Source organism: Mercenaria mercenaria, chromosome 1, assembly GCF_021730395.1.
Source record: "Mercenaria mercenaria strain notata chromosome 1, MADL_Memer_1, whole genome shotgun sequence".
In the NCBI taxonomy this organism is placed as follows: domain Eukaryota; kingdom Metazoa; phylum Mollusca; class Bivalvia; order Venerida; family Veneridae; genus Mercenaria; species Mercenaria mercenaria.
In genome coordinates, this window is record NC_069361.1 from 21161439 (window position 1) to 21184296 (window position 22858).

At 37.6% G+C, this 22858-nt stretch overlaps 1 protein-coding gene across 3 annotated transcripts; it reads right to left on the reverse strand.

Annotated features, from left to right (window-relative positions):
- Positions 1–1006: 1006 nt before the first annotated feature.
- Positions 1007–15193, reverse strand: LOC123544305 (uncharacterized). 3 transcript variants are annotated; one of them, XM_053541830.1, is made up of 3 exons: positions 13422–15193; positions 4147–4174; positions 1007–2733 (listed from the first exon to the last, which is right to left on the reverse strand). In XM_053541830.1, the coding sequence occupies exons 2-3, from the start codon at positions 4148–4150 to the stop codon at positions 1589–1591; spliced, it is 1149 nt and encodes a 382-aa protein (XP_053397805.1). In that variant the 5' UTR covers positions 4151–4174; positions 13422–15193; the 3' UTR covers positions 1007–1588. The 3 variants fall into 3 exon arrangements, with proteins under 3 accessions (XP_053397805.1, XP_053397791.1, XP_045186339.2); XM_053541816.1 differs by lacking the exon at positions 13422–15193 and adding an exon at positions 12170–12456; XM_045330404.2 differs by lacking the exon at positions 13422–15193 and adding an exon at positions 12117–12137.
- Positions 15194–22858: the final 7665 nt, after the last annotated feature.

Sequence of the window (22858 nt, forward strand, 5' to 3'; positions counted from 1 at the left end):
CCACTAGGCAATGCTACATGTTAAATATCTAAGCTCTAGGCCTTCTGGTTTACTTTTAGAAAATTTTTGAAGATTTTCCTATGTAAAATCAAGTGACCCCTCAGGCGGGGTCAATTTTGACCCCGGGGGGTCATGATTTGAACAAATTTTGTAAAGGTCCACTAGGCAATGCTACATGTCAAATATCTAAGCTCTAGGCCTTCTGGTTTTTTTTTTTTTTAATTTTTGAAGATTTTCCTATAGAAATCTATGTAAAATTACGTGTCCCCTGGGGCAGGGTCAATTTTGACCCCGGGGTCATGATTTGAACAACTTTAATAGAGGTCCACTAGGAAATGCTACATGTCAAATATCTAAGCTCTAGGGCTTCTGGTTTTTGAGAAGATACTTTAAGATTTTCCTATGTAAAATCATATGACCCCTCGGGTGTGGTCAATTTTGACCCCAGGGTCATGACTTGAACAAATTTGGTAGAGGTCCACTAGGCAATGCTTCACACCAAATATCTAAGCTCTAGGGCTTCTGGTTTTTGAGAAGAAGGTTTTTAAAGTTTTTCCTTTCGGTTGCCATGGCAACCAGAGTTCTGCATGGAATTCAATTCTTTGAACAATTTTTGTAGAGCTTTGCCCAAGGAACATTCCTGTAAAGTTTGGATGAAATTGGCCTAGCAGGTTATGAGGAGATGTTGTTTAAAGTAAAAGTTTACGGACGACGGATGACAGACGGTGAGTGATCACATCAGCTCACCCTGAGCCAGCTAAAAAGCCACTGTTTCTAACAGATATTATTCCGTTATACTAAAAAGAGCTCCTTTAAACTGGTAACTTGAGGCTGTTTGTTTCTAAACAAAAGTCATGTTTCCATATTTTGCTCAGTAGCATTCTTTTCTTCCCAGGAATTTATTACAGATTTTATTATCAATATAATGCAGAGGAGAAATCTTTTGCAGCAAGTGTTTGTATTTGTAGAGTTGTTGGTTTCAGATATAAAATGCAGGACTGTAATAGAACCTTTACAAAATTTTCGTTTAATTACAAAGATTCATGTAAATAAACATTTATAATATACATTTGAACAAATGAAACATAGTTCATCTTACATCCTCAATGACTATATATGCATAGTCCTTGCTGCTGTAATTTTCTCCTTGTTCACACTGTGCTGTACATTTGTGGCTATTTCAGTTTACTGTTCTAGCTTTCTCGTCATTATGTCTTTTTTTAAAACTTTATGTCTATATTTCATAGCCTCTTTTTCAGATTAAAAATGTAGAGGAAAGGGAGACAACTGATGCTGTTGTCAAAAAGATAGTTAAGTTCTTCTGAACACTACATTGATAAATACAATTTCATATTAAAGGTTAAAGTGTCTTATTCTTACATTTAGCAAGTGGAACAAAGAATCATCAAACAGAAAAGCAGTCCCATATTAAATTGAAATCAACTTAGAATCAGTTCTTAAAGATGTCTTAGAGAATTAATTTTTCTTTGAGGTATTTCAACTTTTTTTTTTATTGGACTACATCTTCAACGTGTAGTGAGTTAAACTCTGTAATGATCAATAACAGTGTTTAAAGCTGTCACGTCTTTTAACAGGCCTTCCCAGTCATCCAGCGCAGAAATGATTCTTTCAACAAGTTGAATTCATTTTCATATTCAGTAACAACATTTTCACCCTCTTCATAATTGTTTAAGAGAGAGGAAAATTCTGGCATGTAATGGTTAAAGATTTTAAATACAGCACAGTTTTCAAAAGAACAGGTAACTAACACTTTCCTGCCATCACTGTTGTAGACAGCCATGATAATAAAGCCATGTCCATGACTCACCATCTTTTCAGGAATCATTAAAGTACCTCTGCTTTTTGGTGGAGCATGATTCAATCTTCTTTGTTTTAATGTTTGTTGTATAAATTTTTGTAAGCTCGGCAATATTTGACAGTGGTCTTCTTCACTTGCATGCTGGCATGTCACAAGATCATAGAAGGTTTTCAGAAATAGTTGTTCTGTGTCAGACTTAACAAAGACTTTCACCGTGTCATCCTGACTTTTATACACAAACATGTACTCGTCTCTGGTAAGAAAATCTTCAGCATACTTCAGAAAGTAAGTCTGAGAATTGATGGATACATGTCCTAATTTACTTTTCATATGATCTTTACAGTTTGGTTTATATCTAGGTGTTGTAGATGTAGACGGCTGTTGTACTAATGCTGTTCCTTCTCTTTGAACTGGAATTGTATGTCTGAATTGACCCGTGTCTGAAGCACTGTTGTTATAATTAGTTCTTTCCTGAGTGGTTGCACATGCTTTTGTAGCAGTATAGCACTGTTCATTATTTTCTGGTTGTGAGTTTTTTATCAAGGTGTTAGTAGAAATGTTTCTCCTTTTCTTGTTCCATTGTCCAGTTTCTAGTCTTCTTCTCTTACTTTCTTCTCCGGTCTCTTGTTTAATGTTTGCAGTTTCAAGGCAGTGAATGGCATTACAGCTTTCCTCACTTTCACTCACATTGTTTTGTGCACATGTTTCTGTCTTTGCTCTAATACCCTCATCCCTATTTGAAGAAATATACACTAATTCATCTTCTTCATCGCTGTCAATGTTCACAACAGGAGGACCGACTGTCCTTCCCATATAAATGACATCATCGTACGGATCTATCTTGATATTGATCTTTAGATCTGAACTTCCTGGCTTTTCTGTATGAAGCACATCATTTTCTTTTTTAATGGCATCTGAAATTATACAAAAGAACTGTTACAGACAGGCTGAAACAAATATAAACAATTCAACATTTTATCTCACTCAGCGGCTATGTAATCCCTGAATATATTGCATCAAGAAATTTTAAAGGCACTGACCTCCAGATATTTGGCTAAAAATGATTTTCAGTAAAAATGAAGTTTGGTCATTATATTATGAACATTAGAACAGAGTTTTTGTTTCTAAAGTATCTTAGAAAATGCAAAATCAAGAGAAAAAAAATGCCACAGTCGGGAATCAAACCCATACCACCACAACAATAAAAAATTTCCTACGCTCTTGACAATACAAGTTTTTACAACACGGAAGAATAAAAACTTTATGATCATTAAATATAATTTAAAAGCTTTATAATTAAGACTGTTTATATACAGTACCCCATTATAAACGCTTTTCAATTTTGAATGGAAAAATTAGTAAAAACAACTAAATCTTATATAAATGTGTTTCCATAACACATAATTTGTCTGTAACTAAATTTCAAAGCCTTTTTAAGAAATATATTACATGTAGTTATTTTCTCATATCTAAAACTTTTCTCTTTTTTTTGTTGTTGTCTTACAATCTAGTCAGTGCCTTTAATTTACACTGAAAAATACAGATATTTGTTGATATGTCCTTCATAATTTACAAACATTGACTTATATTCAAATGATCAACTTTAACTATTAATTGCAAAATAAGTTCCAGCAAATCAACCAGAATCTACCAGGGTTACGTTCCTTTACAATTCACCCAGATATACCTTAAAATGGTTAGAGAGAGTTGATATTTGGTAAACGAATATTTATATACACTCAGAGCTGCTACACTGTAAATGTTTTGAAATTCAACATAGCACAAGTTATTGTCACTCTATTGGTCAAAAACTCATTTTTTGCTAATATTTTTTGTCATAACAAATAAGTTGTTAGTGGGTATTCTACGTAAGTACTTATAATAATTCCAGGATGCTTTTCAGCCAATCTAGTCAGAATTTCCAGAATGCTTATATTGCAAATATTTTTCCTTCTGTTAACAATGAAAGCTATTGCCCCTGAATGGGTTTTCTCTATATAATTTCTCCAAAGTCTTTTTGCAGGAGGACAACAATTCATTGAATACTGAATTTGCTTTTTGTTGTTTGATAGCTAGGCCTTATATTATATACATTACAGGATACTGGCAAATTTTACACTGCATAAATAATCATCTTTTTTAGGGAAGATGCAAAATCATACTGTGGCTCTATTAGATCAAGTTCAAGAGGGTTCTTTCCTCAATTTTTTTATAATAATTATAAAAGTTTAAAATATAGTTTCAACTATTTTACCTCCTGTGAGTTTTCTTGCATATAAATACCTGACAATTCTGTGTTAAAATTAAGAAAGTCGAATATAACTTACCCATTCTATTAAACTATGACTTGAGTACCTGAAAAAAAAAAGATAAACTTTAATTATTGCATATCAGTTAACTATACTGAGTGGCCACATTGAAAAATGACCATACCTATTTTCAGTACTTATGTTGATTTTCGCAGATGCCGTAAATTAAGTGTTTATTTAAAAATACAAATCAAACCAAACTTTTTCAGAATGTATATTAACTAGCTATACACATAAAATATTTAATCTTTATTAGAATCCCATCTATGTACATACATATGTTACATTCATAATACTTAAAATCTAATGCACATAGCCATCCTAATAAAAGAATAACATAATTATGTAGTTAAAACAAAATGTGTGGAAACTTTTCTTCAAGTTATTGATTGGAAACAAGGCCCCTGTGACCTTGACATTTAACAGAGTGACCCCAAAATCAATAGGGGCCATCTACTCTGCATAACCAATCATCCTATGAAGTTCCAACATTCTGGGTCAAGTGGTTCTCATGTTACTGACTGGAATTGGTTTTCCATGTTCAGGCCCCAAGCTTGATTAATGCTGATTGCAAAATGTTGTCTCTATCATGTTCACAAGCCAAAAATATTAAATTCAGGCCCTTTAAGGGGCCATAACTCTGGAACTCATGAAGGGATTTGGCCAGTTTTCGAACACCGAGATATTACGCCCATACAAGTTGAGTGCAAGTTTTATTAAAATCAAATACAAAATGTGGTCTCTATCGTGTTCACAAGGAAATTGTGGACGGACGGACGGACGACTGACGAAGGGTGATCACAAAAGCTCACCCTGTCACTATGTGACAGGTGAGCTAACAAGCTTATTCTTTGATTTGACCTTGTAACCTAGTTTTTGACCCCACATGACCCAGATAAAAATTCATACAATATTTCATGCAGACAAACATTCTGACAAAGTTTCATGCACATCAAATGAACAAGAGTGTTAACCCACTTTTCCTCGAAAGACCAAAATAGTTGATGCAATTACCAATGAAATTTTCATCACTGCCGACCCTTTACAATCTGAACGTCGAATTATTTTGACTAGAGTTAGTACTGATCACTTGTGTGAAGTTTCATTAAACAAGATTGTGTCCACAGACGGACGGACGACAGACAGACAACCTGAAACCATATACCCCTTACAACTTCGCTGTGCGGGGGGGGGGGGGGGGGGGGGGGGGGGGGGGGGTACAAAAAGTGCATCTGAAATCAGGCTTGAACGAAGGAAGTGGCTATTCTTACGGTTCCGTAGGAATAGCCTAGCAGGCTTTTCTTGCAGGTGTCTATTCATACGGTTCTCCCTTACGAATTATGAAAAGTCCAAAGGTGGTTATTCCTGTATTTCCTTACCGGAAAAGTAAAGAAGTTGGGTGAAATTATATAAGTCAAATTAATTCAGTACGATGTGTAACACAAAACTGACATAGGAATAACCACCCACAGCGAGCCAACCACCAAAGCTACCATTCTAAACCAGCAGTTCAGTGGAGTGTTTACCAAGGAAGACACCTCCAACATTCCATCACTAGGAAACAGTCCCCCACCCCGACATGCACAGTTTCAGCATCAGCATCGAGGGTGTGCGGAAGCTTCTTGTTGACCTAGACCCACACAAGGCGACTGGTCCCGACAACCTTCCTGGAATACTACGCAGATCTGGCACCATCACTAGGACTCATCTTCTCTGCATCAGTCGACCAAGGCCAAGTACCGACAGACTGGAGGCACGCGCATCTTACACCTATCTTCAAAAAGGGAGACCACAGTGACCCTGCCAACTATTAGCCGATATCGCTAACCTCAGTATGCAGCAAGATTATTGAGCACATCCTTCACAGCCAGATTATGGCCCACCTCGATAAACATAAGATACTGTCAGACCAACAGCATGGCTTCAGAAAGAGGAGGTCTACTGAGAGCCAGCTTAACCTAACGATACACAACCTAGCTGCAGGCCTGGAAGAGGTGGAACAAATCGATACTGTCTTGCTCGATTTCAGCAAGGCATTCGATAAGGTTCTCCATGAGCGACTTGCCAGCAAGCTAGAGTACTACGGCATCAGGGGCAACCTTCTGCAGTGGATACGCAGTTTCCTGGCCAACCATACCCAGCAAGTCTTAGTAGAGGGAAGATCATCTGATACAGCACCAGTTACTTCAGGCGTGCCCCAAGGTTCAGTCACCGGACCCCTACTCTTCCTGCTCTACATTAATGACCTCCAACTCCAAGCCAAATCCACAACGCGCCTTTATGCTGATGACAGCCCCTTGAAAAGGAAGATGAGCACCACACTGGATGCACAAGCCTTACAAGAAGACCTAGATAGACTTCAGCAATGGGAGCGCGACTGGCAGATGTCATTCAATGCATCCAAGTGTGAGGTTTTACACATAACCAGGAAGTCAACCCCTATCAAGACAGCCTACTACATCCATGGCAGTGAGCTCCAAGTAGTGAAAGAAGGCAAATACCTGGGCGTGTATCTTGACGAGCAACTCTCCATGAACACCCACGTCGCCAAACAGCCAAGGCGGCAAACAACAGCCTTGCCTTTCTCAGAAGGAACCTGACGAGCTGCCCACAGGAAGTCAATGCACAGTGTTACCAGACCCTTGTCAGGCCTATTCTAGAGTACACCAGCTCTGCTTGGGACCCTCACACAAAGACCAATATTGACCAACTTGAGGCCGTCCAGCGCCACGCAGCACGCTTTGTGAAGGGTGATTACTGCACCACTAGCAGTACTAGCCAAATGGTGTCTGATATCGGCTGGCTACCCCTCTGTATTAATAATATCTGTCATGTGTTTACGAATCGGATAGAAATATCCATCCCGAGGGCACCTGCGCATTGGGCAGTAATGAGGCTTGCCAAATTACCGCCCATGCACAGGTGGCCAAGGGACGGATATTTCCATCCGATTCGTAAACACATGACTGATATTTTTTCTTGCATACCGTATTTTACAAATAACAGCTAGAAATACTTTCTTTGTAGCACTCTTTCTTATAGCAGAGTGCGGGAAATTAACGTCCGTAAGCAGAAGTGACGTCATGATGTTTTGCGTTACACACAATAACAAAGTTCCACTTTAGTTTTATCGTTTGTAGCGTAACGTTATGTTCTTACAGTAAACTAACGTATTTTGAATCGAGAAATATACTATAAGGAACGGAGAGAAATTATCACAAGGTACCTGCTTTTTTCGTATTTTTACATAAACAATATATTATCAGTGCATGACCCACTAGTTGTCATTAACAGCACGAGAGTCATCTGGCATGAGGGCTGCCAGATGCAGGGTTCCCACTGTCGGTCGCCAATGGCGCCAAATGCGACAAAATGTAAATTCTGGCGCTAAAAATCTTCAATTGGCGAATTTCATTGGCGCCTATAAGATAATCGTCGATCTGATCTTCTGATCTTTCTCAAAGACGCAATAACAGACAAGAGGACCATGATGGTCCTGAATCGCTCACCTATCTCCACATGACCCAGTGTTCAACTGAGTATGACATCGTTATTTCTATTATTTGACATAGTGACCTAGTTTTTGACGCTAGCAAGACATTTCGACCCCAAGACATTTCAACCCCAAGAGACAATTCGACCCCAAGACATTTCAACCCCAACTCCTTGGACATTTCGACCCCATTCAATGATATGCCTGAAAACAGCTAAGAATGCCATCATTATTATCATTAAGCTTTAATCTATAGATAATTGAGCAATTTCAAAATGTAATAACGCTTAATTACCGATTAAAATGTTAAAACACAGTTATTTTCGTGAAAATAATATTTTTTTCAACCAAATATAAATAACTATAATGTAACTCAAAGAAGTTTAAGATGTCACCATCTTCATTATATTGACATTTAAAATCATAATCAGAAAAACGTGATCTTTTGATTGGATTATCACACCTTGATTAAATTAATTGTTTGGTGATATACAGCACGTGTATATTTATCTGCAGTGCGCATTGCAATTTAATTTGGGCGAAAATGTAAAGAAAACAATAGGAAATTAAACAACATTGCTTATTTTCGCATTTAATGTTATTTCCGTAAGCGATTTTGACACACACATAAAGTATTTGCTTTACAGAATACAGAATAAAATATCAAACACGAAATCCCCATTACTTCAAAATATAAGAATATGTGAGTACTGTTCTGTTAAAAAAGGGAAAACAATTATTATCATATTTCATATCTGTAACGAAAATTTGGCATTCGTATTACTTTTTTCTATATTAAATATTTTAGCAAATACAAAATTTCCATTACCGAAATACACCCTTATTTTATTAATAAATGGTATTTTTGTAGGGTTTATTGCAGAAATCATTCATGTATAATATAAATAATAAGTTTCTGAAGGACAAATAAAATTCTTTAATTCAAAACGATTTTATAAGATTTTATAAGAGACAGACATTCGGCGACCACGCGGGAAATTGCCATAACAGAAATACACCCGTATTTCTTCAACAAATGGTATTTTTGAAGTGATTTATGACTGAATTCAAACATATAGATCATTAATTATTATTTTTCAAAAGGAAATTAAAATACTTTGGCGCGTTACTTCTTGTACATATTTGAAAATCGGCGTGCACACTGGAAATTTGTGCATTCGGAATTTCCATGTCCTAAAATTCTCTAATGTACACAGGTATTTCTTTAATAAATCGTATTTTTAGGGTTTATGACAGAATTCAATCATATCTCAAATAAATAATTAATTTACAAAAGGAAAATAAAATGCGCAAAACGTTTTTATGCGAAGTTGCAAATTAGTTGAGCGCACGGGAAATTTGCGCACTCGTGGATGAACCACAATCGCCATAATTTTGTTAGCTTTTAAACTAAATAAAAAGCTTATCATAATTAACTGCACTTACCTTGTTAGACATTATTTGTCACATGTCACTTGTGTGTGCTTACAAATATACTGATTAATTGATATAATCAATAGGTGTGATAATCCAATCAAACTCTATCGGGACTAATCAGAGGCAAGTGTTTGTTACGCCGCTTATATTCAAAGGACATTAATTGTGCTTTGGCAATAAATGCAGTAAACGTTTTTATATTCATATATAAACATGATATAATTCTTTTAAAAACTGATTTTTCATAATATATTTTCTTCTTAAATTATCAAATTAAACAAGAAGAAATAATTCAATTAGTTACAATAATAAACATACGGCCGATCCTTTCCGGTCAGAGCGTTATATTCACTGACTTGTATTTTGTGTATGATTCATTTAAAAATCAAATATTTATATAGATCTATATATTCATATTTTCTAAAATATGCAAAATGGAAGAAATATAAAATGAAAACATACAACTATTTCTGAGGGGTCGAAATGTCTTGGGGTCGAAATGTCTTTGGGGTCAAATTGTCCAAGAAAATTAAATTTTGGGGTTGAAATGTCTTAGGGTCGAAATGTCTTGGGATCGAAACGTCCAAGATTCGTTTTTGACCACACATGACCCAGTTTCAAACCTGACTTAGATATCATCAAGATGAACATTCTGACCAATTTTCATGAAGATCTCATGGAAAGTATGGCTTCTAGAGAGGTCACAAGGTTTTCCTATTTTTAGACCTACTGACCCAGTTTTTGACCGCACATGACCCAGTTTCGAACTTGACCTAGATATCATCAAGGTGAACATTCTGACCAATTTTCATGAAGATCCATTGAGAAATATGGCCACTAGAGAGGTCACAAGGTTTTTCTATTTTTTAGATCTACTGACCTAGTTTTTGACCCCACATGACCCAGTTTCGAACTTGACCTAGATATCATCAAGGTGAACATTCTGACCAATATTCCTGAAGATCTCATGAAAAATATGGCCTCTAGACTGGTCACAAGGTTTTTTATTTTTAGATCTACTGACCTAGTTTTTAACCCCACGTGACCCAGTTTCGAACTTGACCTAGATATCATCAAGATGAACATTCTGACAAATTTTCATGAAGATGCATTGAGAAATATGGCCTCTAGAGAGGTCACAAGGTTTTTCTATTTTTAGACCTAATGACCTAGTTTTTGACCCTACGTGACCCAGTTTCAAACTTGACCTAGATATCATCAAGATAAACATTCTGACCAACATTCATGAAGATCTCATGAAAAATATGGCCTCTAGAGAGGTCACAAGGTTTTTCTTTTTTTAGACCTACTGACCTAGTTTTTGACCCCACGTGACCCAGTTTCGAACTTGACCTAGATATCATCAAGGTGAACATTCTGACCAATTTTCATGAAGATCTTGTGAAATATTTGGCCTCTAGAGAGGTCACAAGGTTTTTCTATTTTTAGACCTACTGACCTAGTTTTTGAAGGCACGTGACCCAGTTTCGAACTTGACCTAGATATCATCAAGATGAACATTCTGACCAACTTTCATAAAGATCCCATGAAAAATGTGACCTCTAGAGTGGTCACAAGCAAAAGTTTACGGACGCACGGACGCACGACGGACACCGCGCGATCACAAAAGCTCACCTTGTCACTTTGTGACAGGTGAGCTAATTATCCGATATTTAACACTACACGAAGACAATACACAACGTGTCAATATCGATTTACACCTCGGGGCATAATTTAAAACTTCGCCGGGTCACTAGAGCGTTCCTCCACGCAAGAACGATTATCGGTCAATCTGATTCGCCAAATTTAACCCTGCCTACTTACACGAGAGCAAATGAAACGAAATATTAGCTGCGTGCTTCGTCTATGCACCACCATCTTTATGATGCAAAAAACGCAACACAAGTTATTTAATGACAATCCGATTCGCCAAAGTAATTGAGAGACCGAGAAAATGCCGGAAATAATGACACCTCAAAGCGCGATCAAAAGATACACATATTCTCCGATCGTTAATAGATAAATTTTGCACAAGCGTTGTTAAATAAATCTAGGCGTTGCGTTCATTATTTCAGTCGCGGTCGTATAATTTCAATCGAAGAATTTTTGAGATACAAATGAACTAAAGCAGTTCTTTTGGTTCTTTTAGGTGCCCAACATAAAAGCATAGATACACCAGGATAATTTTAAAAAGCTCAACCCCCAGAGTTTCAAAACAAAGTGCTAATAATACCTGTAGGTGGTATTTTCGCTTTACATTAGTATGTATGAAAGGAAATAGAAATTTAGTTATATATATAATGAAACTTAAGTATTTTAAAAAGCTTTTCAAAAGTTATAAAATAATATAAAACAACACTGTTTTTGATAAATGACCTAAATAAATTTTGAAATAAAAAGTTAAAAGAATAAAGAGATAAATATTCATGTTTTAAAAACATCTATTTAGTGAAAATGACCATTAAAGGGAGATAATTTAAAGATGGCAAACCATATAAAGGGATAATTTAATAGATTGAGCAATTACTTTTGTTTAGAAAATGTTCTTGAAAATGGTTGAGAAGATTAAAAACTATTTTGATTCAATGTGATATAAGAATAAATATTCATGTTTTAAAAACACCTATTTAGTGAAAATGACCCTTAAAGGGAGATAATTAAAAATGCTAAACTATATAAAGGGATAATTTTATAGATTAAGCATTTACTTTTGTTTAGAAAATGTTCTTGAAAATGGTTGAGAAGATTAAAAACTATTTTTGATTCAATGTGATATTAGGATAAACTGGTTCAAGAGCAAATTGAATGGTTACTGTAAAGAATCAAATGAAAAAGAGATTAAAAAATGAAAATGGTATGTCACCCATCACAGACTATTGGCTCCAACTTGAGAGCCACTGGCGCAAACTTTTCCTGATTGGCGAATTTGTTGGCGCAAAGTGAAATTGACCCAGAGGAAACCCTGCAGATGGGTTTTGCCGGCATGGGTAAAATCACCGCAAACGCCAGTCCGGTGTGCAAGAAACGTCGCTCCAATGCCAAGCTGGTCATGACTTACAGAATAGTTCACGGCCTTGTCGACATACCACCAGCAAGGACTTTCCACCCTACCTCCATCAACACCCGTGGCCACTTCATGATGTTCTATTCTCCGTTTTGTGGCAAAGATGTCCTCCTTCACTCCTTCTTCGCCTTGGCCACCAGACTATGGAACCGGCTCCAACTGGAAGTCATCATGGCCAACAGCGTCGAGGCTTTCAAGATTGCCCTGGCGACATCATCCCACTAAGCTGCAACGTTGTTTTTATCTGCTTTTACTCTGCACTGTAAAAAACTGAGTGCCGCACACACCACCTTGTATATACACCATTGTACGACGTTGCCCCTGACTGGGACCTGTACAAGAATGGAAGAAGAAGAGACCTGACATAATTTTTATTTGTAACACAATGACCAAATGTGATTACATGTGGTTTCTGAAATCATTTGAAAATATATCAGCTGAATGACTTCAGTACAATGTATAAATTTGTAACACAAAACTGCCGTGGGAATAGACATCTGCGGACCGTAAGAATAGTAATTTCCTTAGACGAAATAACCTAAACATATCTACGAGAATACAGGCTGACTTGGACCATGGCTGATTCGGCCCAAATTTACTTGGCTTATGAATTCGGCCCGTACTGTTTAAGTTTTCCTAACACAAATAATGCAATAGGAGAGATCGTGTTTGTATACAAATTCTATTTTTAGAACTGATAAGACAGTGATCGGGTGGGCAGAAGCCGACCGTCCATGTTTTTTGTAAACAGTGATGTTTTTCTAACGGTCTAAACTTTCTTAAAAACACATATTACATAAATAATTTTTTGATCAATGGAAAGGTTATAAAACAAGCAATTTATTGATTACTTTTAATTGTTATTTCGAAATAAAATGGATTAATTATGAACGCTTAACTTACACTGTTTTTCTAAAGGTTGTGAAAATCACTACGCCGCTTTTAAAATTATATGTCATTTAAAACGGTTATTCATTGAAAAAAGATATTTGGATACAAAAATATGAAGATTGTTAGTATTTCAAATCTTTTTGAATTTTGAAAATCCATAAATGAGCAAAAAAGTTATTAAAAATTAAAAATTCTGATTCAATACGCAAACGGTGTTAAAATCATTTGTTTTGCCAACCACCAGATAAACAGATGTTAACGCGTGACGTCACGGCTATCTCTCCTATATCATGAGTAAAAATAACATTTATGAACTTATTAAGTTTGGTTTGTGATGCAAAGAATTATAAAGTGCTTATCATAATAAATTTAAAATTTATGCATGTCAAAATTTCTTTCAGTTGTTACCTGATTGTACGGTGTATATGTTATGTCCTTACTTCAATTTAAATCCCTTTAATCTAAATTATTTCCTGAACATTGCTGAATCAGCCAAAATATGTGGTCATTATCTACTTTTATTCGAAGTATGTGGTCCGAATCAGCCATAATTTGTCCGAATCAGCCTAAGCCAAGGAAGCGGAAAATAGTTTCAAATAAGACGTCATTTCCAGCGTATACAGAGATTTAAACATTGAGGAAAAGAATTTTGAGCAAGAGCTCGATATTTTGCCTGAAATGTTACCTTTAAGTAAACAAGAGGACCATGATGGTCCTGAATCGCTCACCTGTCCCAACATGACCCAGTTTTGAACTGAGTATGACGTCATTTTTTTTCTATTATTTGACATAGTGACCTAGTTTTTGAGCTCATGTGACCCAGTTTTGAACCTGACCTAGATATCATCAAGATGAACATTCAGACCAACTTTCATACAGATCCCATGAAAAATATGGCCTCTAGAGAGGTCACAAGGCTTTTTCATTATTTGACCTACTGACCTAGTTATTGACGGCACGTGACCCAGTTTCAAATTTGACCTAGATATCATCAAGATGAACATTCTGACCAATTTTCATGAAGATCCATTCAAAAGTATGGCCTCTAGAGAGGTCACAAGCTTTTTCTATTTTTAGACCTAATGACCAAGTTTTTGATCGCAGCTGACCCAGTTTCGAAATTATTCTAGATATCATCAAGATGAACATTCAGACTAACTTTCATACAGATCCCATGAAAAATATGGCCTCTAGAGAGGTCACAAGGTTTTTCTATTATTTGACCTACTGACCTAGTTTTTGAAGGCACATGACCCAGTTTCAAACTTGAACTAGATATCATCAACGTGAACATTCTGACCAGTTTTCATGAAGATCTTGTGAAAAATATGGCCTCTAGAGAGGTCACAAGGGTTTTTTTCTATTTTTAGACCTACTGACCTAGTTTTTAACCACAGTTGACCCAGTTTCGAACTTGGCCTAGATATCATCAAGATGAACATTCAGACCAACCTTCATATAGTTCCCATGAAAAATATGGCTTCTAGAGAGGTCACAAGGTTTTTTTATTATTTGACCTACTGACCTAGTTATTGACGGCACGTGACCCAGTTTCGAACTTGACCTAGATATCATCAAGATGAACATTCAGACCAACTTTCATACAGATCCCATGAAAAATATGGCCTCTAGAGAGGTTACAAGGTTTTTCTATTATTTGACCTACTGACCTAGTTTTTGAAGGCACGTGACCCAGTTTCGAACTTGACCTAGATATCATCAAGATGAACATTCTGACCAATTTTCATGAAGATCTTTTGAAAAATATGGCCTCTAGAGCGGTCACAAGGTTTTTCTATTTTTAGACCTACTGACCTAGTTTTTGACCCCACGTGACCCAGTTTCGAACTTGACCTAGATATCATCAAGATGAACATTCTGACCAATTTTCATGAAGATCTTTTGAAAAATATGGCCTCTAGAGCGGTCACAAGGTTTTTCTATTTTTAGATCTACTGACCTAGTTTTTGACCGCATGTGACCCAGTTTCGAACTTGACCTAGATATCATCAAGATGAACATTCTGACCAACTTTCATAAAGATCCCATGAAAAATGTGACCTCTAGAGAGGTCACAAGCAAAAGTTTACGCACGGACGCACGGACGGACGGACGACGGACGACGGACGCTGCGCGATCACAAAAGCTCACACTGTCACTTTGTGACATGTGAGCTAAAAATAATGCGAAAAAAACATTTGAGTTGTTGTTGTTGTTGTTGATCTGATTTTGACCGGAAGGTCATGGCGAGGACTGACGCCAATGAACACGTGTACTGTTGTCGTCTATTCTCTGGGTACTTTTTACTCATGTAACTTAAGTTAGATAGCTTGAGGGACGTTGTTTTTAGATAAATCTCTTCGTTTTCACTAAGAAATTTTGAAAGGCCGCAGCTATTCCCTCTCTAACTGACACAGGAGCCTCTTCGATCTCTCCAGCTAATACTTTTACTGAATATAATTTCTGTGGAGCAATGCCTCCACAGTTTCCACCATTTCATTCCTCATACTGTTGTATCTCTCACTTCAAATATGAAGTTTTCCATTGTCTCTGCAACCCCGCAGTGGTCACACCCCGGAACTGTTCCACATTAATCTTGGCCATATGATGGTTTAACCTACAGTGCCCACTGAGCATTTGGCTGAAGATACTGAATGTGTTACGGCTGAATTCCCCAAATAAATCCCTGGTTCCTGCAGATGTGTATATTTCCTGTATTTTGACAACTTTCTCAGAGTGTATATACTTGTCACGTTGTTCCACTTTTGCTGTACCTTCTCGTTCATAATTCTGACTGCATCCCTTGAGTCCAACATTCCTGCCCTTTCATCTGTACTGTCAATCATGCTTTTTGCGGCTAACTTTGCTTGTTGATCTGCAAGTTCACTGCCTTTTAGACCTTTGTGGCCAGGTATCCAGTACACCGCGACTGTGTTCCGGCGATCTTCCAGTAAACAAATTTTGCCTTTTATTTTCAGTATTGTCTCCACTTTCTGTGCAGGTGTTTCTTTGCAGAAGACCGAAATTGATAGCTGATTGGCAATCGGTAAAAAGATGAATTTTCTTATCTTTTATGTGAGTTGCCTCTACAATAAAATCCATTGCTATTTCAGTTATTCCTATCCCTATGTATCCCATGTAACCAGGATAAAAAAAACGAAGGGTGTGGAAAGTGTTGTGTTTTTTGGCCATATATGATTTCAATGCCAACTACCTCTCCTGAGAAATTGTTACCAATTTTGCTTACTCCTTTGTTTAAAAGGACTGGCTGACTGCTGTACCCCTCTAGATAAACAGCAGCCCCACCACCAGTTGGACCAGGGTTTCCAAATGATGACCCATCTGTGAACACTAAGATGTCTTGGTTGTTACATGCCTCTAATATTTCTCGAGTATTTTCAATCTGTACCTCTTTGCTTTCTCCAAACTGCTCTTTGTTTCTTTACCTTTAACTAATGACAATCCAAATAACTGCTTGTTATACTCAAATTCGTTCTCTATACTCTCTATCTCAATATTGTCCCGTATGATTAACAACTATTTCTGACTGAAACAAATCCTTTATATTTTCATGTGACTCACATGTCACAACTACTATTGGCAAAGGTTTATTTGTATCTCTGTAGTATAGTCATCTGCATTTAATAGTGATCCCTGTCTGCTTGAACACTGTGTCTTGAATTGTTTTTTTATCACTTACATAAGGGCTTACGTCTTTGAATGTACACCCTTGTGTGATAGCATTGGAATGGACTTTAAGTTTTCCCCTTTTAATGTTAAAGGATCCTTCTGGCCAATCCTCCGGAAGTTTTTCACAGTCTTCCTTCTTTTCAGTGCGAACAGCAATGCCACCTCTTCACAATGTATAGGCTAGCTTGATATTAATGTTTTTCATCTGCTTTATCTCTCTCTTGATTATTCTACTGTCCTTGAATAAATTTGGTTCATCAATACCATCAATAATCACAAGTGAAATGGTTTATCGCGACCAGAAATTTGTAGAAACCGGACAGAAGTTGCGAAATTGTCATTTGTCCAGGAAAGAAGCGTTTACCATAATGTCCAGTACTGGACAGGTATAGTGACCATGCACGGACACAGCCAATTTTCTCAGAGGGGGGCCCATCCCCTGCACCCACCCCCCTGGAAATTTTGAAATTTAGCACTTAATTTTTTGCATTCTGGGACAGTTTTATGGACTAACCTGTTAAATTTGGGAAAATGATAAAATCAAGCTTTCTTGAAGGTAAAATTCTTAGTTTCCTTTAGATAAATAATATGAATTATGTCGGGGTCGTATGTAGCAGCAGCCGCATATACTTTACATGCAGTCCTAATGTTGCCTTTTTCGAAAAACATTTTCTTTCCTTCTTGTCTTCTTTCCTTTTTTAAAGATTTTCCAGGGGGGGTCCGGATTCCCGGTCCCCCCCCCCCCCCTTCTGGATCCGCGCATGGTGACATATCATGCTTTCTGTTTATGCAGGTAAACTTGTGTTTGGTTAAATTTCAATAGAGCACAATTTTCTGAACAGTGTACAAACTCATTACTGTTTATTTCAGGCAAGGGTGGAAAAAAAGTGGTAGACAATGAAAGCAGTAACAGTTTTATTAAAAAAAACAATGAGACAAAAATCCCATGTTAAACATACGATAAAGCCCGAAACGCGTGAAAATGTTCCGAATGTAAATCGGGTGAAGTACGCGCTCTATGTATAAAATTAGATTATGCGTCTAGAATGATTAAACTGGGCGAGTCTACTTACTTATTACTTGAGGATGAAAAAAACAACGTGTTTTTTAAATGTTGCTCTTAAACAAGGGTGGCGGTTGAACTACTAAAAATACAACAACAGTTAATTCACAACAAATCGTACGGTATGTTTTATAATCGGTAGAAGCTAGTCGTATTTACGCTTATGAGACCTGTTTCACCCATAAGTAAAGAATTTACAGGTCCATCATGAAATATTTTCCCCAGCGCGCATATACTTGTCCTATTCAAGATTTGGCCGCGATCAATAAAGTTCTCTTACTAGGATGGACTAATTTCACCTCGGGTTTCTTTTTCTTTTGAGTTGAGTTGTATAAAAGAACTAAAGTGTGAAGCCATACAAAGCACAAGGCATAAGCTTTCACCTCTTTTCTACGGGCTTAACATGACAACATACATGGAAATAGACATCCGTAGAATTATAACGGAAGAAAAATGTCCGGAGAAATTGAGACCATTATACATGAAGCTTACTTGTATGTCACGTTCTGGCCATGATCATAGCAAAGCAGAAGGTGGCGACTTCATTCTAGAGGCCTTTAACCGAAAATTAAAGATGTTCATGCCACCGGGTCCTGCTACCACTAAAAGATGGCTAAGGGCCTACAGAAACTTGCAGCTTCTTGAAAAGGTAATTTAAATGTGTACAGTCAAACCCTTGGGAGAGCCAAAATGTGATCTTTATTGGGAGGTGGTCTTTATTCACAAGTTAAAATGCACTGTAAATGTTAAAATGGGAAACAAAACATGTGGTCTTTAGAGCCAGGTGGTCTCTATTCAGAGGTGGTCTTTAACACAGGTTTGACTTTGTATTTCAATATACAAAAGAAGATTAGTAAATGCATGGCTATATCTTCTTTCATGAAGTGTGTTATTACAAAACATAAATGATAATAAATGTCAAGAGTACATAAAAATGTATTTAAACATGCATATGTAAAATTAAAAGATACCAGTACGCCTTACAATTAGGCACTGAGAGGCATTTAGAATTACCAGCCTAAAGCCGCTATCAAAATAGAAGATAACCCTAATTTATATTCCCTTTCATTTACAAATTAAAAATTAAAGTTAGTATGCAAGCCAGAAAGAAGAAATTATGAGTTACTTAAATTTAAGAATTTATTTTAAAGGCTTTTTTTCTTGGTTGCATTCTTTGATTCCAAATGATCCTTGTACACACTTTACTTACTTTCACAACAGCAATCTTTAAGTGCTGTATGGCGGCTGTTAAAAATCTCCCCGTATTAAAAGTCTCCCCGTACTTTAATTGATTCATTGTTCCACCTAAACCGGCGCTGCACATTTCACAGACTCAATTTGGAAGTCGGAAGTAAGAAGTATGGAAGTTGGAAGTCATTAGTGTGGAAGTTAAAAGTAGGAAGTAAAAAATCGGAAGAAAGAAGTGTGTATTTTTTAAAACAGAAGTTGAAATTAAGGTAGGCGGAAGTCAAATGTGCGGAAGGTAGAAGTCCGATGTGCGATAGTTAATAGACTCGACATACTTGACCAATACCCAGTGTAGCAGTGGTTCAGAGTATTATCTAGCCGTTGGGATGACTGTCGTCAATAATAATTGACCCGTACCATGAGAAAACCAACATAGTGCATTTGCGGCCAGCATGGATACAGACCAGCCTGCGCATCCGCGCAGTCTGGTCAGGATCCATACTGTTCGCTAACAGTTTCTCTAATTGCAATAGGCTTTGAAAGCGAACAGTATGGATCCTGACCAGACTGGATGCGCTGGCTGGTCTGGATCCATGCTGGTTGCAAATGCACTATGTTGGTTTTCTCATGGCGCGGCTCATATCGGTTTCGAAATTGTCCTCGGTGTAGCCATTATAAACATCCACGTTAGTGTTACCACCGGGATGATCGTCGGTGTCTTTGAAAATTGCCGTTGTCTTTTATATTACCATAGGGTGTTGCAGACGACATCGGTATTGCTGTCGTTGAAGCTGAAGTTTTTTATATGGATATCTGCACCTGCTTATTAGGAGTTGTTATCTCCTAATAAGGAGTTACTTAGTCATGACTTGGAGTATCTTTTGACAAACGGCTAACCTGGAAGCCCCACATTAGTAAAGCAGAAGGGAAGGCTCGTAGGAGGCTTGCCATGATGCGCAAACTTGCTTGTACAACGTAAGGAGCAAATGAGCAAATACTCAAGACAGTATATCAGGGAACAGTGAGACCCCATTTAGAGTATAGCTCAACTGCCTGGTCCACCACTGCCAAATTAACCAACAGGCTCTAGACAAGGTTGAAAACCAAGCATTGCGGATCATGACAGGTACTACAAAGTCTACACCAATCTCCTGCATGGAGAAGCTAACAGGTACACAGCCGTTACAAGACAGGAGACATGCAAAGGTCCTGCTTCAAGCAGAGAAGTTCAGGTCTTTTCAAGACCATCCCATGAAAGCCAAGTTGAATGGCTACACCAAAAATCGGCTCAAACGTAGCAGCTTCGTTCATGAGGCAAAGAAACTCAATCGAGAGTTCAAAACTGAGCTGAACATACCAACGACTCCCCTAGGTAGTGAAGACATTATAAACCCACTAGCGAATGATCTGTCCTCAGTGACTGTGAGACTTGCTGTTCCTCGTCTTGACCGCGGGAAGCAAGAGGATGAAGGTATTCGGAAGAGTCTCACACTTGCTATGATCAATGAAGACTATCCTCCGGAAACATGGACTCATGTCTATACAGACGGATCAGCCACACGCGCCGTCAAAGATAGAGAAGCAGGAGTTTTCATTCAATACCCATCTGGCAAGAGAGAAACATTACATGCAGCCACAGGAAAACACTGCAGCAATTGCAAGGCAAAAACTAAAGCACTCATAAAGGCCGTCTCAATTGTTGAAGACTCGGCAGAAGAAAGCTCCTCAGTCGTCTTTCTCACAGATGCACTGTCTGTCATGGAAGCTCTGATCAACAATAAAGCTCCGCAGCTAGCCAGGAGAATGCAGAGCCTGAGTATAACCTGCAAAGTAGCACTTCAGTGGATTCCATCCCATTGTGGACTTGCAGGCAATGAATAGGCAGACAAACTGGCTAAGCTGGGAGCTCAGTCAGAACAACCAACAAAACCTGTGAGTTACAAGGAGAAAGTCACCATCATCAAGGCACCAACGAGACCAAGGATAGAGGAAGATGCTTTTCATCTCCTTGATCGGTCTGAACAAATGATGCTGGTCAGGCTTCGCTCAGGGCACAACAAGTTCAATGCTCACATGTACAAGAAATACAGACTGACACCATGGCCAGCTTGTCCATGTGGTGAGGAAGATCAGACTGTGGGGCATATACTTCAGAGATGTAAAAGACATGAACAGGAGCGAGCTGCGACTTGGCCGATAGATACCTCAATGCACCAGAAACTGTGTGGAGGCATTGAGCATCTGCAGCAAACCACAAGTTTCATCGAGGCTACTGGTCTGGCAGTGTAGTTGCGAACGAGAAGAAGAAGAAGAAGTTATATGTCCTAAATAAAAGTAGCTGTTTTACTATCTGTTCAACTTTTTGTCATGTGGTACTTGTCGCATGGTACTTGTCATGTGGTACTACTACCATTTACATTTTATGATATCATAAATTGAATAGTAATTTCAAGTTCATTATGCATTTTATTACTTCATTGAATTGTTATGATATTGGTAATATCCCTGAAATGTTTTAAAGTTAGATTAGAAATGTGTATTTTATTTATTTATTTTTTAATAATGAAGCCCCATGTGGTTCTGGGACGATCTATGTATGAAAAGAATTGGAACCACTGCCTTACCCTTGCATGATCGTAAGAGGCGACTAATAGGGTCTTAACACTTGGTTTTGCTGTAACTCTGTGATTCCAGCAGGTATGCAAATTTTGAATGAAACCAGAATTTGTAGTCCTGTTTGGCGCCATATAACCTATACTGTGTTGGTGCGCTGAAAACCCCAAATAAATAAATAAATTTTTAATAATGGAATATGTAATTTCTCCCTTTTGAAATGAAAGTTTTCAGAAGTGAACTATTTCTTTTGATTTCAGTATAATTTCTATAGTTTTAAGATATTTGGATATATAAACAATCTGAACCAAAAGAAGGTACCAAAACAGTGAGAAGGTTCTGAATTCATTTGAGCCGCGCCATGAGAAAACCAAAATGGTGCATTTGCGACCAGCATGGATCCAGACCAGCCTGCGCATCCGCGCAGTCTCATCAGGATGCATGCTGTTATTGCAATTAGAGAAACCGTTAGCGAACAGCATGGATCCTGACCAGACTGTGCGGATGCATGCTTGGTGAGTGGCCCCTCTAAAGTAAGTGGCTTTCCTATTTGATGTTGCGATGACTAATAAAGTGTAAGACTTCTTGGTGCTTTTCTCCTAAATCCTAAAAAAACTGACAGAGGGGTTGTCTTGCAGCTTGCTTAGTCGTGCCCTTAAACTGAGTTAGGCTCTTACTGCTTTTGTTAAATATATTGATGTAATTATACCTTAGATTGACATATGATCTGGTATTTTGTCACTTATGTGCCTTTCTAAGCAGGGAATGATTTTATTTACACTGTCATGTCTAACTTGTTGAAAATAGGGTTGCGAGATCGTCATGCCCGAAAGCTCCAGTTTCCTTTTTATAAGCTCGTCTTTGATATGCGAACACCTGTGGCCGGCGGGCGGGCGGCCAAAAACATGTCCGCTCTGTAAGTCGAACACTTTTCATCCGAACTTCACCAAACTTGGTGACAGGTCAGAGACCACCATTGTTTCCATAGACTTACATTGTAACATTATGGCGTGTACGGCTTCATACATCGAACATGTATATCTAATTACAAGTTTTCAGAACTATTTTAGTTCTACCAAAAATGGGACGAAAAACATGATTTTAAGATTCGGTGAATAGATACCTGTTATCATGACATGGCGGAATCGTGTAATTTTTCATACATAAATGTGCATTTGTCAAAATTTATATACGATCAGTGAAATATATTTGAAAATATTCCTCCTGTTGTTCTGAGCACGACCGTACCTATCGTATACATTACCTCATTCATATTCCTACTTTTGAATGG